We start from the raw sequence: 14347 nt of genomic DNA, 5'->3' as shown, positions 1-14347 counted from the left end.
CGACGAAGTGGCATTTCATCTGCACCGGATCGGTGCGAAAGCGACTAGCGTGAAATTGAATTCACTATTCGTTTAGCATAGAAATGCATCAGCCCCCTTCACCTCCCTCACGCTTTTCCATCGCAGTTCAGTACCGAAGTGTGAAAAGCAAGCATTCCGAGCATCCCGAGAGGCTTGGCTGGTGTGACGGATTCGATGACGGATGTGGTGACGTGCTCGACTTGGTTACGATGCGGTCCGACCCAGTCTATCCGGGTGTTCCGGGGCACCGTTTGGGGATTTGAAAATGAGTGATAAACCTATTTCTGCACTAAATGAAGCGCTCCGTGTGCCCGGGGGTAGGTAACGATGCTTCTGGGCAACATATTAACGCTGCCGCTTTTCTGCATTGAAATGGATAAGCGAGTGCGGGGTGTGATTCCTGCGGGGAGCAGTTGAAGGTGTAGAATTTGTGCAAAGTAAAATATGTTGTTTTACTATTGAACAGAAATGCAGGAAGTTCGGTCAGGGTTAAAATTCAAAAGTATATAACTAACAGGATTTTGGCTTGATCTCTCTTTGTTAATCTGTTCAGATGTGGTCTCTTCAGAAGGAATTGATTGGGAAGTGACTAATTTCTTGTGTTCTTTATGTGGAAGGCGAGCTGAATACTTTGGAATTAATAAAACAAACAACACAGACTGATACAAATAAGCGACTCATAAAAGAATCTAATTATTTTAACTTACTTCTAACTTTGTGTTGCAATGCCGCACGCCCAGGGGCGTATACCATTCACTCATATACAAAGTTTCATGAACACTATGAACCACTAAACAGCATGATATCATGAACAGCATAATATAAACAACAGGAATATCACCGCTAGATTGTGGGGCGCATTCCACGCTGGTATGAAAATATGATGTTAACATTATTCAAATTGATTAAGCATTGGACTGTGCTGTAGCTTCCTATGCTTCCGTAACTGAAAGACAAGATTATTTAAAAAGTCGATAAAGATTTGCTTAAAGAACACGTGTTACTAGTTACAATTTTTACTTTCAAGTTTACTTAAAAAAAATAATAACTTTTTTTACCGGAGATCGCTGATCTGTTCTGGTGAAGAGCTAAAAGAAGATTGATGTGCTCGTTCATTGATGTGTTTCGGATGCTGTGGATGCGCTATGATGAGTCATGGGAAGTAGTGCGATGAGTCATACGTTCGTACTTGGCAATGAGTCATCAGAGATCATGATCGTTCCTGAACAGTTCGTTTCTATTGGTGTGTGCATCAATGGTGCCTTGTAGGAATCAAGGGTGGTTGATAACATTCCTGAAGTGTCTTTTCATATTCTCATCTGTCTACCATTGAATTTATTTTCCTCTAGGGGATTTTCTTTCCAAAACCTGTACACGATTGCAGAAAAATTCATGAATTTAAGACGCTCTTTATTTACTTTGTTGTTTGCATATCATCTTCAGTACCTTTTACCTGCAATCTGTTTCAATATCAACTATTTTAAGTTCTTTATGCACGGTACACAGTACTCTATTTTTACCGTACAAAAGTAATCAATTTTCTAGATTTCATTTACGATGGTTATGAAAATTCACTAATTACATAACGTCATCTACCTTCATCAAATACCCTTTTTGAAATAGTCAAAGGCTGTAAATAGTTGGTAGCATCGTTGAAATCGTTTACAAAGCGATAGAACTAATAGCAAGCATGATCAAACTATCAGTTCTTTTCGAGTATAATGCAGTTCGTCCCTATCGGAAGCCCATTTAGATCCAGTGTGACCAAAATATGTGTGCTTTGTCATACTTTCCATGCTACCACCCCACGTGAAATGGGGAAAACATTTTGGAAATGATCCCACCAGCCCAACCACCAGAAAAGACATCAATCAATCGCCCCCGGTCGTCGTTCTGTCTGATTATCGCATTCCAGCGTGACGACATACATGAAAGCGAAGCAGAATCCGACTATCTCCGACTCCCCAAAAAGGATGATGGGAGCTCCATCGAATCGACGGTGACACATAAGATACTAGCCATGCTGATGCTGCTGATTTCCGAACCGAAGAAGGTGTTGAACCGGCAGCGGCTCGTTGAGAATGTTTATCATCGGGCAAGTGTGTTAATTCATCCCTTTCCACTCCCAATAGTCCAGTCTCACTCTTTTCGAACCCTCGTCGCTCGTCGCCATCGGCTGGTGCAAAAAAAAAGGAAGTGAAATTAGTGCGGGCGTCGGTCATTCTCGCAACTCATCGCCTTTCGGTCGAACCCATCGGGCTATCGTGCTCTCGAAACCGGCAACGGAGTCCCTTCTATAAATTCCAATTATTTCGACCGGCATGCGGCCAAGGGAAAGGGAGGGGGGGGGGGTGTTCGCTCATATCTTTCCCGATAAAAGCGGACAAATTAAAATAACTTTCATGCCCGGACCATCATCCGGTGGTGGTAAGGTGGGGATATCTGATCCGGATCCTGGGACTGGTTCCGAGAAAAACTTTCACCGAAAAGCCGATCCGATCCGTTTCCCTTTGAAAACCGAGATGATTTAAGTAGTGGCAAAAAAGGGAACACCCTACACCCGATTCGATCTGTCCTTATTCACTTCCTTTTTTATTTCTTTTTCTTTTACTTCTTGTTGGTGACTCACGGAGAGCCAGCCAGTGCCCCTAGTGGATCACATTTCGTCGTTTCGGTTTCATCTCCATTCACGGCACACACATGGCCAGTTCCACATGGCGCTTGGTGGAAAGCAGAAGCCCCGGGAGTTGTGTTCGTGTTCTGTCTAACGAAGGCCAAGTCCGCCATTATGGGTGGGTTCACGGATTCGCGGAAGGTACATCACATCGTAAATTGGGTCACCAGCACTCCGCCATCGAGCCCTCCGACATTGGTCAGGAAGGGGGCAGTGGGCGTACATAAAATAAAAATTGGCATACGGCGTTGCCATGGCTACCGGGTTTCAGGTAGGCGGAATCGGATCTTCCTTCATCGGATGTGCCGTGTGTTGGGGCTAGGCTTTTCCTTTTCCGCAATTTCGGAAGAAGTTTCGTGAGTTTCTTATCTCGGGGAAAACTTATCGCTGCCATGGGGATGCAGGTCAGATCAAATTTATGCTTTTTAGATGAAACTTTCTTCGCTCTGGAAGGGGCCTCGCTAGACCGACGATCAAAGCCACGCCGCTCTCTCTATCTCTCTCTCTGTGAATTCGTTATCGAAGTATTACGGGCGTACGGAATCGGGTTTCACTAGGGAGATCATACGCGGCGCAATGTTGGGTCGGAGGAACAAATGGGGAAAACATGCGCTGGAAATGCTGGCAGATCAAAAAGGAAAAAATGTGGAAACTCGGGTTCGCATTGGGCCGTGCTCCAATTAGACCGATTGCTCGCAGGGCTTTTCCATGTATGCGCTGCATATGCTTGGAATGTCCGCACGATGCCGTGCTGCAGCATGTTACGGATTTGCGGAACCAGGATTCCAATGAGTCGAGGGCCACAATTTTGACGAATGAAACATGTTCCATCGGAAGCTGGACATGGTCCGATCGCTCTAAATTTCTATGAAATCCATCAACTGCATGGAGCGTTTTGTTGAGCTGGATTTAGGTTCATGATTATTGGACCGAACAATTGGTTCAAATATCGCTCACATGTTCCTACGTTTAGTCACATGTTCTACGGCAGTGAATGGCCGTGTTGTACGTAGTTCTGAAAACATTTCTTCGAAATTATAACACCGTTGTTGCTGCTATATTACCGATGATCTGGTTAGTTCCCTCTTTGTTTTCTTTTGGGAATAGTTCCGTTAATTAACATCTAGAATTGTTCCGCAGATCTACATACAAACTGATCGACATGACATCGAGTTTCTTCATGTCCGTCCTTAGCTATCGAATACTGTCCTGTAAATTCGACTTCTAATTACCAATTGCTCCATTATTCAGGACCTTGATGGTGTCTTATCCTATTTCCATGTCTCTGTATCACTGATATTAAAGATTTCTTTCTATCGTAGCTCTTAAGATACTTGCGGAAACCTAAGATACTGAAGGTCTCAGGACTCACCAGATCATATCATGTTTTAAATAAACAATTGACGGACTCTTCAGCTCGTCCAGAGTATTTGATTTCGCATGACTGCCAGATCTAGTTGAAAGTGAATACAGAAGACCGCTCTCTGCAATCTGCACAACCTTGACAGGTTGAAGTGGAGCTCCCCGCAACAAAAAAAAATCAAATAAAACCGATCCCAGGTCACATTCTTCTTTCCTTCGCATTTGCCACCCAACTGAAGAAGTGTCAATAGCAACCAGCACGAGGCATGCTATGCCAGCAGCACGTCGTAACGTGTATTGCTGTGAAGCAAACAACGGCACCTCATCGCACCACCAGGTTCTTCATTCGTAGTAAGCGTCACGATTCCAGGGATCATCGCTCACCAGCATCATCATCATGTCCCCGTTGTCGTTGTCGCCATCATCATCGTCGAATTTATCTACTTTCCATGTTTTTAATTATCCCAGAAGCACAAGTTAATATTGCTGTTTAGCAAACATGCTGCTGCTGCTGCTGCTGCTGCTCGGGCACATTTAAACACCAAACTCCTGCCACAATCCCCACGCGTCCGTCCGTTAGGATTTGGTGACATCTTCTCGTTCCCCGGAACCTCCGGGAACTTTGGTACCAGACCAGCGGCTGTCACCAGTGATAGCATAATTTTCATTAGCAAACCATTTCGCCTGCAGTCAATGTTTAATTTACGATACTTCAAATGGGGTTTTTGGCTCGCTTTTCGTGCGTTTTTTTTTTGTCGTTTTGTTGCCGATGGTTCGACGGCGTTATTGCGTCCTGCGACCTCGCCCCCCGTGCTCCAGGTCTTCTGTTTAATGTTCCCCCTTCCTCCCCATTCTTCTCCACGAGCTCACCACTGTTTACAGATGGAATTTCCCGAAACTTTATTAAATCGAAAGACAAAGTCGTAGTGCGCCTCCAGCGGGCCGCACAATTGCACGCGGAACAGCTGGTTCCGTACGGTTCTGTGTCGCTTTTTCCGAGTTTTCTTGCTTTGTTCTCTGCGACGTCCGGGATCGCGGACAGTTTTGTATCACTTGGGAGCACAGCAGTAAGCACTAATACACCCCCTTCCGGGGAGTCCTTGTCGGAGAACGGGGGTGGGGAGCGCTCCTTGGGTTTCTTCAAAGAATAATAAATTGAATAAAGCGCTCCTCTTCTCCTTCAACGCGAGGGACTAGAGGGATAACGGGTGAGGGGACCCTTATCGCCGCGCTGCGCATGAAAGCTCATTGCCACTCGTTAGGGTAGAGGGTGTAGAACCGAGGGGGGGGGGGGGGATTGTAGAATGAGGGTGTAGATTTACACCCCGCACTGGTAGTGCATCCCGTTAAATAGACTTAACAAGCTTGCTCGCTGGATTAACTCCAAGGAAAAGGGTAAACTAAGGACGCGATACCGAGCACGTCACCGGTGGTCCATATTGAAAGGGGTTCGCTCACTCTCGGGGTGCGAAGTTGGTTTTAGGAAGGGAAGAGGGAAGGGAGGGGACCGCTATTTGTTGTAGGTCGGTGCCGCGTGAGAGGCATCAGCGAGCTTTCCTTTGGCCACCGTCAACAGGGATACTTAACCCCTCGCTCGCACAACTAATTCCTGGGAGGAAGTGTACCGTGTTAAGCTAACGATGGCAGTGGCGGCCTCGATCCCGAACGCACACAGCTGGACACAGCTTGTGAGAAAACAGGGGGTGCGAACAGGGGGTTAATAGCTTAAACCTCGGCCTGTTAGCTTGGAAGGGGGCCTATGCTTTCCTTTGCTTTCTTTCTGGGCCAAGTCGCGTTCGGTTTGATGTTTGCTTCGCGCCTCATCTCGGGAGAGTTCAGCTTCTTCAGCTGGGCAGCGGGTGGTGTGTCGCCAGGGATGAGCTAAGGAAGGTTCCTGTACGGGGGTTCACAGACTGTTTGTGGGGAGTAAACAGTTTAAACCGCTCGCTGCAACACATGCCGGTCAAAGGGACGTCATCCGTCATCCGTTCACGGCTAAGACGCTGCACTGTACCTTGAACTAACTAGAAAAGATGTAGTGGGCACAATATGTTGTGTTGTCTGTTTTGTTTTGTAGTTAAATCGCCCATAAGACAGTAAAGAAAGATGACTTGCACCGTATTGTGTTGTGTTCCGACATGTTTATTGCTGTTTATCGGTTTGCACAATATTTTACACACTTTCGCTGTGATATCACTCACTTCCAACGCAACTAAGGGCAGCACAACGTTATCGCTTGGCAGTGTGGCAAGCAGTGTCTCCAATACTGCTTCGTGATTAGAAACTGCTGAAACTGAAGTACCGCTGCACAAGCTGTATCCAGCCGGGGATGTCGAAACCGTGCTGCTGGAGCTTCCAGAGCAGTATACGCAGCTGCTGTGATGACTATTCGGCACCGCCAGGGGGAGGAAAAAGGATAAAGCGAAGCGATCGCAAAAGGTTAATATCCAGGAACCGGTGGGGGCGGTCATAATCGAAATCCCAAACCCAAATCCAAAGACCAACCAGAAGGCTAAGCACTGTTACCAGAAATCAATTTTCCCGTCCCCAAAATTGCGTGTCACTCGGGGGCATAACTATCGGAGTGTGCTCTGGCCCGTCTCGGGGACCAATGGGATCAATCCCGTTGATTGACTCCAATCCGTGGAAAAGGAGGAGCAGAAGGGAAGAGCGGAATACGTAAACTTACCTGGAGCGTGTTGAGCACATTCTCGAACTCGCCGCTACCGATCTGCTCGAAGAAGTAGGAAAAGTCGTTGCTCGTTTCCAGCTTGTCGAAGAAAAGAAGGATTATTTCGTCCTGGGGCAGCAGGGCCAATATGTCATCGACTAATCCGTTCAATCCCCTGGTGGTGAGATTTACTGCAATCGATACAACGAAAACGGGCGATGAAGTTAGGAAGGGAAGCCGGAGGATCACTGTGGCCACAGGCACGCTAGGCTTCCCGGGGATTGCATTGTTTTTGATTTTTACTCCAATCATCCAACTGCGGACCTGCGGCGAGTACTGGTGGACGCGCGCACCACTGATTGCACACGTTCTCGATCGTCCGCAGGCTTCGATAAATCGAACTACGGTCACTACCTGCAGCCCACCCCCCCTCCCCCTCCCGATAGCAAACAGTAATTGATTAATAATTTAATTTGGGTAACGTTCCGGACGATCCTCACTTCCAGGACCATACTATCCCGATCCCGACGGTGCACTGCATCGAATGGATTATGGCCGGTAACTTATTGACAGTTCACGTGGCAGTGCGGTGTGGTGTGGAGGTTGCTAAAGCCAGAGACCAGAGCCAGAGGAGTGAAGAAACCTTCTTCATTAGCTGGTCGCTTGGTTGGTGGACCAGCAGCAGCAGCAGCACCGCACCACGTCACAACCTTTCATCAGCGTCATCAAATACAATCAAGCAAATTGTCATCAACCGATCGATGGGGAAGGGAAAGGGGAGCTAGAGTGGCCACAGGGCTTGTGGTTTGAGCCGTTGAGCTGACCGAGGTCGATCTCATCATCATCGTCGTCGTCGTAGTCGTCGTCGTACTTGGGGCAAATTTGTGGCAATTCCGTACATGAAGCCGTGTCAATCCGCGTACTGGTCGGTGGCCAGTGGTGGTCAATGTGCTGAATACACGTTTGGCAACCGGCGCGTACACACCGAGAGAGCTTAGCGAGAGTTTCGTCATAACATCACTTCGGAAGTTGGATTGCGTTTTATGGAGAAGTTTCCATATTCCACCAACACTCAACAACAGTGATGAGGGTCTTGTGTAACAATCAAGACGAGAGTTTGTGCCACTTGAGTGGTAAGGTGAACAATACAGCACCAGGCGTGCAAATCACTCGCAACACACATTGTTTGACGAAGCCGTGTGCTGATGATGGTCGAATCTAAGATCCGACGACTCAAACAAACGACATTTACTGTTCGACAGTGGGCGCGAAAGGACCGCAAGCCAGCCATCCGGAAGGCTAGGATTAAATCGTAAATAATTTAATTGAATATTATTCCCACAGGCAGCCTGGCACTGCCACGGGCGCTAACCTGACCGGTTTCTGTAAAATGGACTCAATCCAGGATCCAAGAAGGCCGCCAGTGCTGGCCGTCCCTTTCCTGCCCGGTCAATCGAGCTGTTGGCGTTGGCAGGAAGTGTCAAAGCCAGCGTGAATGAACCTAAGATCCGGTTTCTGAAGATGTCAGCATCTTGGTCTTGGGCACAAAATAAGATTAGTCACTCGCACGCCCTGCAGGCCTTGTTGTGCATTGACCGGTGGTGCATTGACCGATTCTGAAGACAGACCGTCCCGCTGCACTCGGTGGCAATTGTGTGCACTTCCGGTGTCCCGTCCAGTTGAAATCAATTTAAATTGAAATTGTCTCCCGGTGTGGGGTGGAGTGAGCGGCCTTCCACAGCGCCTCGATGCCTGATTCGGTGAGGCACTTGCGTGATTGAATAATGGAGTTAGTTCCGGCGACAGCACCTCGCAACTACAACAACAAAGCGCAAGAACAAGAACACTCACACTTTCGTAGGGATTCGTCCGGTTCGGCAAAGATGTCGTCCGCGTCGAAGCGTGCATTCAGCTCCTTCCACAGCTGCTCCACGCTGCAGCCGATGCTGTCGAGGTAGCGGCGAAAGGTGCGCACCTCGCCCAAGTTCGCGATATCCTGCCGGATCTGCGTGTAGTCCTCGGTCGAGACGTAATCGAATGCACTCTCCACCTCGACGTCGTAGTGGTAGTAGTACTGCATCAACTGTCGCACCTCCTCGAACGGTACGAGATCGATGAAGTCCATCAGGTCCTGCTGCAGCTGGTGGTGCTGCTCTTGCTGTTCCTCCTGGTGATGGTGCCGGATGTGGTAGCCAAATGTTTGCTCTACCAAGGCACACACCAGCAGGAAAAACACAAGCCCAGCTCGAGGCCACCCCGTGGTGGATTCGAGCCTAGATCGTCTCTTTGAGGAGGAACCGAAAACTGGCACTAACCACCGGACAAACTCATTGCCATCGTCGAGCGACATTCTTCGTGGTGGTGCAGGTGCTTTCGAGTTGAGTTCGATATCACCGTCGATGCTGCTACACCGGACACATGCCATTGCACATTTGTGTGGAAGGAATCAATGACCACGCACGTCATGCAGACCGATCGCTAGCACAGAGTACCACAGCGAGTTTATGGGAGGCTGCACTGCAAGAATTCACACACAGCGAGACAACCGTCCTAGCTCCCGTCGGTGTTTGCGTTCGCCAACATAAACACTAATTTTGCGACAGGACAGCACACGACCAGAAAATCAAACAAAAAATACCACGTTTTCGGTGGATCGGTGTTCGCGGAAATGGAAATCGATTCATTAGGCCCGACTCCCCGACGGATCCAGCAGACCCGGTCGCTGCTGCTGGTGTGTGCTGGTTGTCCCGGAAGGAGTGGTCCGGTGGGCGAATCGAACTGAACTGAGCGCGCTCGTAAGACCCCGTCGAGCGCGCCAAGTGGACGGACTGACGGCAGCAGTGCGTTTGAGAGAAGTGCGAGCAGTCCATCCCGGGCGTCCCGCGGCCATACCTTCACCACCATCTTCTTCTTATTGCCGTCGAGAGGATGTGTCTGGTGCGCACCAAGTGCGTCCGTTGATTGGCTCTAAATTGAATCAACTGACCGTTTTGGGTGATTTGGGTAAATAAGCCGTTAAATCGGCGGCCACGATAGGCTGCGCGGAGCTGCCGTCTCCTGGTTTTTTTTCTTTTCTTTTCCGTTTTGATTCGATTATCCAATTTACCGATAACACTCACGCGCAGCTCAACGCGAAAGTCGCTCCACTTTTTCGCTGATGATGTTTGCTGCCGGTATCGTTCTGGTGAAATGATGAGAAGGCGCATGATTTTATGAGTCATAAAGACCCGGGACCCGCACCGTTATCACGCTTTTTGATGTAAGTGCACTTGCTGGGCAGGTTTAATGAAGGCGCACGAGACGTACACCTCTCAACGCCCCAAACGCTTCTCATTATCGCTCGGTGGCTAATGATTATGCGGAGATTGTTTTAAGTTTATAACACTTTAAGCAAAGAATGGCTCGATATTGGAAGTCGTGCTGATAATGTTTGTTTATAACTGGCTGGATAGCTTCTTTCGTTGAGGTGCTGGATAAAAATACCGCGGAAAGAGAGACATTGTTTGTTTGGTTTTAATTCATGTTTTGATTTCTTCAGTTACTGATTTGAATCAGTAATTTTATAGAGCGTTTAGTATAAAAATGTGGATTACTATAAACTTGTTTAAAAAACAATCGTTACTGTTCAACCAATGAAGCTATTCTGCTTTCATTTTTTGTTGAATTTTTGTTGATTCAACTCACTTTCTGAAGGTGAATAAAATGATTGATTGTTTCATGTGATCATGAGCAGTTTCAAAAGCCTGAAGAACATTATTAAAAAGCGACAACAGAATAACAAGCCTTTTTCTGCTCTGCGAACCTGTTTTCCATGATAAAGTGATCATGATTGTTTAATGATATATTCAGCTCGATGCTGTATTATTGATGCTCCGAGTGACCATTTCTGAAAGTTTCAGAATTGAATCGGATTGAAACAATTTCCAGCATTCCTCCATTTCATGCAGTGAAGCATTTCAAGAGATATGTTAATCCAAATGGCATACATTTCCAAAGGGCTAGCTTTGGTATGGGGTTTCAGGATAAATCCGATATGATGAAAAATTCTAATAATTTTGCATGGTCTTCCAGGATTCCAGGAACGCATGGAACACACAGGATGTATCGAACACATTCAAAACATTGGGTTTTATCCAGCCTCCAAACAGAACTAACCATGCGATTTCGTTCTTCAAACGAATGAGCATTTTGTTGCTTTTCCAGTTATAGCATTAAGCAGATTTTGTTTTACTATTCGATTTTGTAAACAAAAATCAAAGAAAACTGATTGTAAAGAGTGCATAACAACGCGTCAATAGTTAAAAGCATTGCGTGTACTTTCAAAACATTTCGCCTTTTACTGATAGAAACTATTGCATAAAAGCTTTAAATTGGATTAATCAATTAATTAATTGCAAAAAATCAATAGAAAAGTTGCTGATATGCAGACAAGACTTCAAAAACGTCAAATCAACTACACAATGGAAGTGGTTAATATGAGAGTGTCTTAAAACTACAATTGAATTGTTTTTATATATTGTTTTGGTGAGAAGCGCCACAAATATCATGCAGAGTAAACGATTGTTGAAGTAGTTACTTACAGAAACTCCGAATGTCTTGTCGATATGAAGACGGCTTCTTGCTTCTCGATTTTAAACCACACAATATCCAGCCCAAAAGGTCCACCGGGCTTGTTGAGCAAACGTTTGGTCAATTCTACTTCTCGATTGTTGAGCTGAATTTCCAATCATGTTCAATCCTTTTTCACAAATCATTGCTCGAACATTCAACATCTCTCAGATGAATACGCACACCGCATGGATAATTGAAAGCAATATGGCCACCGTTCGAAGAGAGTAACAGATCCCAGGCCCTGCACGGTCTGCTAGCTGCTGCCATGATTCTTGCTCTTGGAATGTCCCCGCGTATGCGCCTTCCCTTCGGTGTACAAATATTAATTAATTCTATCCACACCCTGGTCCCTCCCTCTTCACGTGGCATCACATATCCAAAACGTATGCCATTTACCACACCAAAAGCCCTGACCATCATATTAGACTGGCTGGCGATCAACAAATGCTTTCCGGGAGGGAAGAGCGAGCGAGCGTTCCGTACCATCCCCGTACCGTATTCCGTGTTCGATCGATCGGAACGGGAAATTGAATATTCTTCCGTGCAACCGCAATAATCATAACGTCATAATTGAGTATCATCTTCGTTTCGTATCACTTTAGCCTTTCCGATTCCTGCCCCTGATGGTCTCGCTTGATGGCCCCTGATGGCAATGCTGCCTGTGCTGCTGTGTGCGCTGCAGAAACAAATGAAGGACAAAACCTGTGACCGGAGCGGACTAGTATATGGGAATGGGGGAATTTTCCAGCCCGGTGGATCACATCCTGAACAGAACCTGAAACACGTTTTCAAATTGTGAAACGTTTTTAATTCTCCTCTGCCCCCGGGGGAGTGCTATCGAGGGAAGGGGGCAGAGTAAAGTTTTCCCGATGAGCCGCACTGGAAATCATTAGATTTTATGCTGAGCAGCATAAGGACGGACGTCTGCACTGAAGATGAGCCTCGGATCCACCAAGGCAAAACATCAGCTGCCCAATCAGCTCTGATCTTTGACACACCGAAGGCCATCGAAACACCACCACCAGGCTAGGCCAAGGCCCCTTTGTCTTCTTGGAACCAGGCGCTCTGTTCGCTCAGCATACGAGCATAACCATGTATGCATGTTGGGCCGCTTTATGATTATCGCTATTAATAATTTCAGATGCTCTCGTCGCTGGGCTTGTGTTGTAGCGACGACCGTACTGCCACACCGGTACTGTTTGGCAACAGACAGGCCCGGTTGGGTTCTGGTTGGGCAAAAGTTCATTAAAAATCCCTTTTTCCGTTTCGAGCATGCCTGCTGGCCTGCCTGTTTTGCGTGTCATGTAGGAAGTGGTGGTAGTATGGAGGTTTTTGAGGCTCAAACCCGAGGGGTGGGAGGGATGAAAACTTGGAACTTGACTTGGGCTTGCACGACCGGTCGACACTCGATGCTCGCTTGCTCGTGACATCAACTCTCGACCGCAACAGGGAACGCTACAGCGTTCGCATCCAGAACCTTTTCCTGATTTTCCTCCTCTTTTCTCTACCTCTCTCTCTCTCTCTCTCTCACTCCAGCGCATTCCTGCTTCGGAGAGATTTTTCCCAAAAAATTAGCCAACAAAATAGTGAACCTCAGAAGAAGTTCTCGGGAGTAGCATATCGTTCAGCGTTTTTCGGAGGGAAAAGTTTGGAAAATGACAGTTCCACCCCGCACTCCCGGTTGTTAGCGAGCGAAAATGAATAGCCCCGTTGGTGGTGGAACAGGAGCGTGTGGTGAGTGTTTGGTAAGGCGAAGCTTCCGCCCAAAAAACTGGCAAAACTCATCCCGGGGCTTCTCATTATCGAGGAAAAAGGCCAACCGTTTTGGGTTCGCAAAATGGTTGCCAAACAGACCGGCCTTCCGTACGGCATCGACACGATGTCGGTTTTTCAATTCACGCCACACCAAGAGAGCGAGAGAGAGAGAGAGAGAGAGCAAGTTTGGAATGTTTAAAACACTTTTTCCTGTTTCTTGTTTTATGGATTACCAGGCGAGGCCACTAGGCACTGGAGCGAAACAGAAAGACACCCGGGCCGTTTGATCGCCTAATCAAGAGGCATGTATTTTGTTTCTAAAACTTCCTCTCTCTCTCTCTCTCTCTCTGGCCCTCTCTCTCTCTCTCTCTCTCTCTCTTTCTGGCTCTCTTTTTTGTCTTGAAATGATTATACGAAGATCCTTCGTCCCTGGCACTAGCTGCTGTTGAAGAACATTCCGGAAACACCGGAAATGCTGCTGCTCAATATGGTATCAGGTGTTCTGCATGCTCGGTTGCCCTCTTTTCGCAAAGCAATACTGACGGTACCGGCTCCGAAAAGATGCTGCCATGAAAACTTTATTCACCGAAAGCGATCTTCTGTGTTCGCGAGCATTAAAGTTAATTGAACATCGTTTAGGATTTTTGCTGGCTTCCGGACTGCTGGATGAGGCCGCTTGCCGAGTTAACAGGCCACCGAGTCTGTTCGCTTAATCCTTTTGATTCGGATTTATTAGCGGTGGATTGAGCCGCTTTCAAATGGTGAATGGTTTTGGTTTAAGAAAATCCAGGCCGGATGGACTTCTCCCAGTGCTTTCTAGCACTGAAGCAACATGTTTAGCGGATAAAAAGAGAGTGAAATGCAAATTCTAACAAACGATCAAAGCGTAGAAGTGAGCTACGAATAGGCCAAACCGAAACAAATCTCAAAAACACCCCAAGGATTGTCTTTGTGCGCCCGCGTGAGCAATCGAATTCCGGAGTTTGAATTTCATTTTAACCTTCCTCCCGCTCCGGAACACGTATTGGAACATATTTTCATCCCCATTTCCCCGCTATCATAAATCCTCAATCGTCTCCCCCCAACACCAAACATTATCCCGTCATGTTTATGTGCTCCAGGGTTAGGCCTAGGCCTCCCGGACCCGGAACCCGGCACCCGGGCGGCTGTTGCGCGTTCAATCGCGACCGTCGAGGCAAAGGTTAATGAGGAAGCAATGTTTGTGCAAAAGGATTTCATAAATTTCCTCCCAC

General features: G+C 47.2%; 1 protein-coding gene across 1 annotated transcript; it reads right to left on the bottom strand.

Annotated features, from left to right (window-relative positions):
- Window positions 1-6194: 6194 nt before the first annotated feature.
- On the bottom strand, window positions 6195-9514 carry LOC126575798 (protein G12). The gene is made up of 3 exons (XM_050236665.1): window positions 8580-9514; window positions 6747-6919; window positions 6195-6442 (listed from the first exon to the last, which is right to left on the bottom strand). Exons 1-3 carry the CDS (start codon window positions 9151-9153, stop codon window positions 6335-6337), a joined length of 855 nt encoding a protein of 284 aa, XP_050092622.1. The 5' UTR covers window positions 9154-9514; the 3' UTR covers window positions 6195-6334.
- Window positions 9515-14347: the final 4833 nt, after the last annotated feature.

The sequence above is a fragment of the Anopheles aquasalis genome, chromosome 3 (genome assembly GCF_943734665.1).
Source record: "Anopheles aquasalis chromosome 3, idAnoAquaMG_Q_19, whole genome shotgun sequence".
In the NCBI taxonomy this organism is placed as follows: Eukaryota; Metazoa; Arthropoda; class Insecta; order Diptera; family Culicidae; genus Anopheles; species Anopheles aquasalis.
Note: the sequence above shows the minus strand (reverse complement) of the source record. Positions and strands in the feature narration are given on the sequence as shown.

Coding starts and splice junctions, on each gene's coding strand:
- LOC126575798 (XM_050236665.1), bottom strand. CDS start 9,153: ATGGCATGTGTCCGGTGTAGCAGCATCGACGGTGATATCGAACTCAAC. Junction 6,920..8,579: donor GGACGAATCCCTACGAAAGT/GTGAGTGTTCTT, acceptor TATCGATTGCAG/TAAATCTCACCACCAGGGGA. Junction 6,443..6,746: donor ATGTGCTCAACACGCTCCAG/GTAAGTTTACGT, acceptor GGTGCCGAATAG/TCATCACAGCAGCTGCGTAT.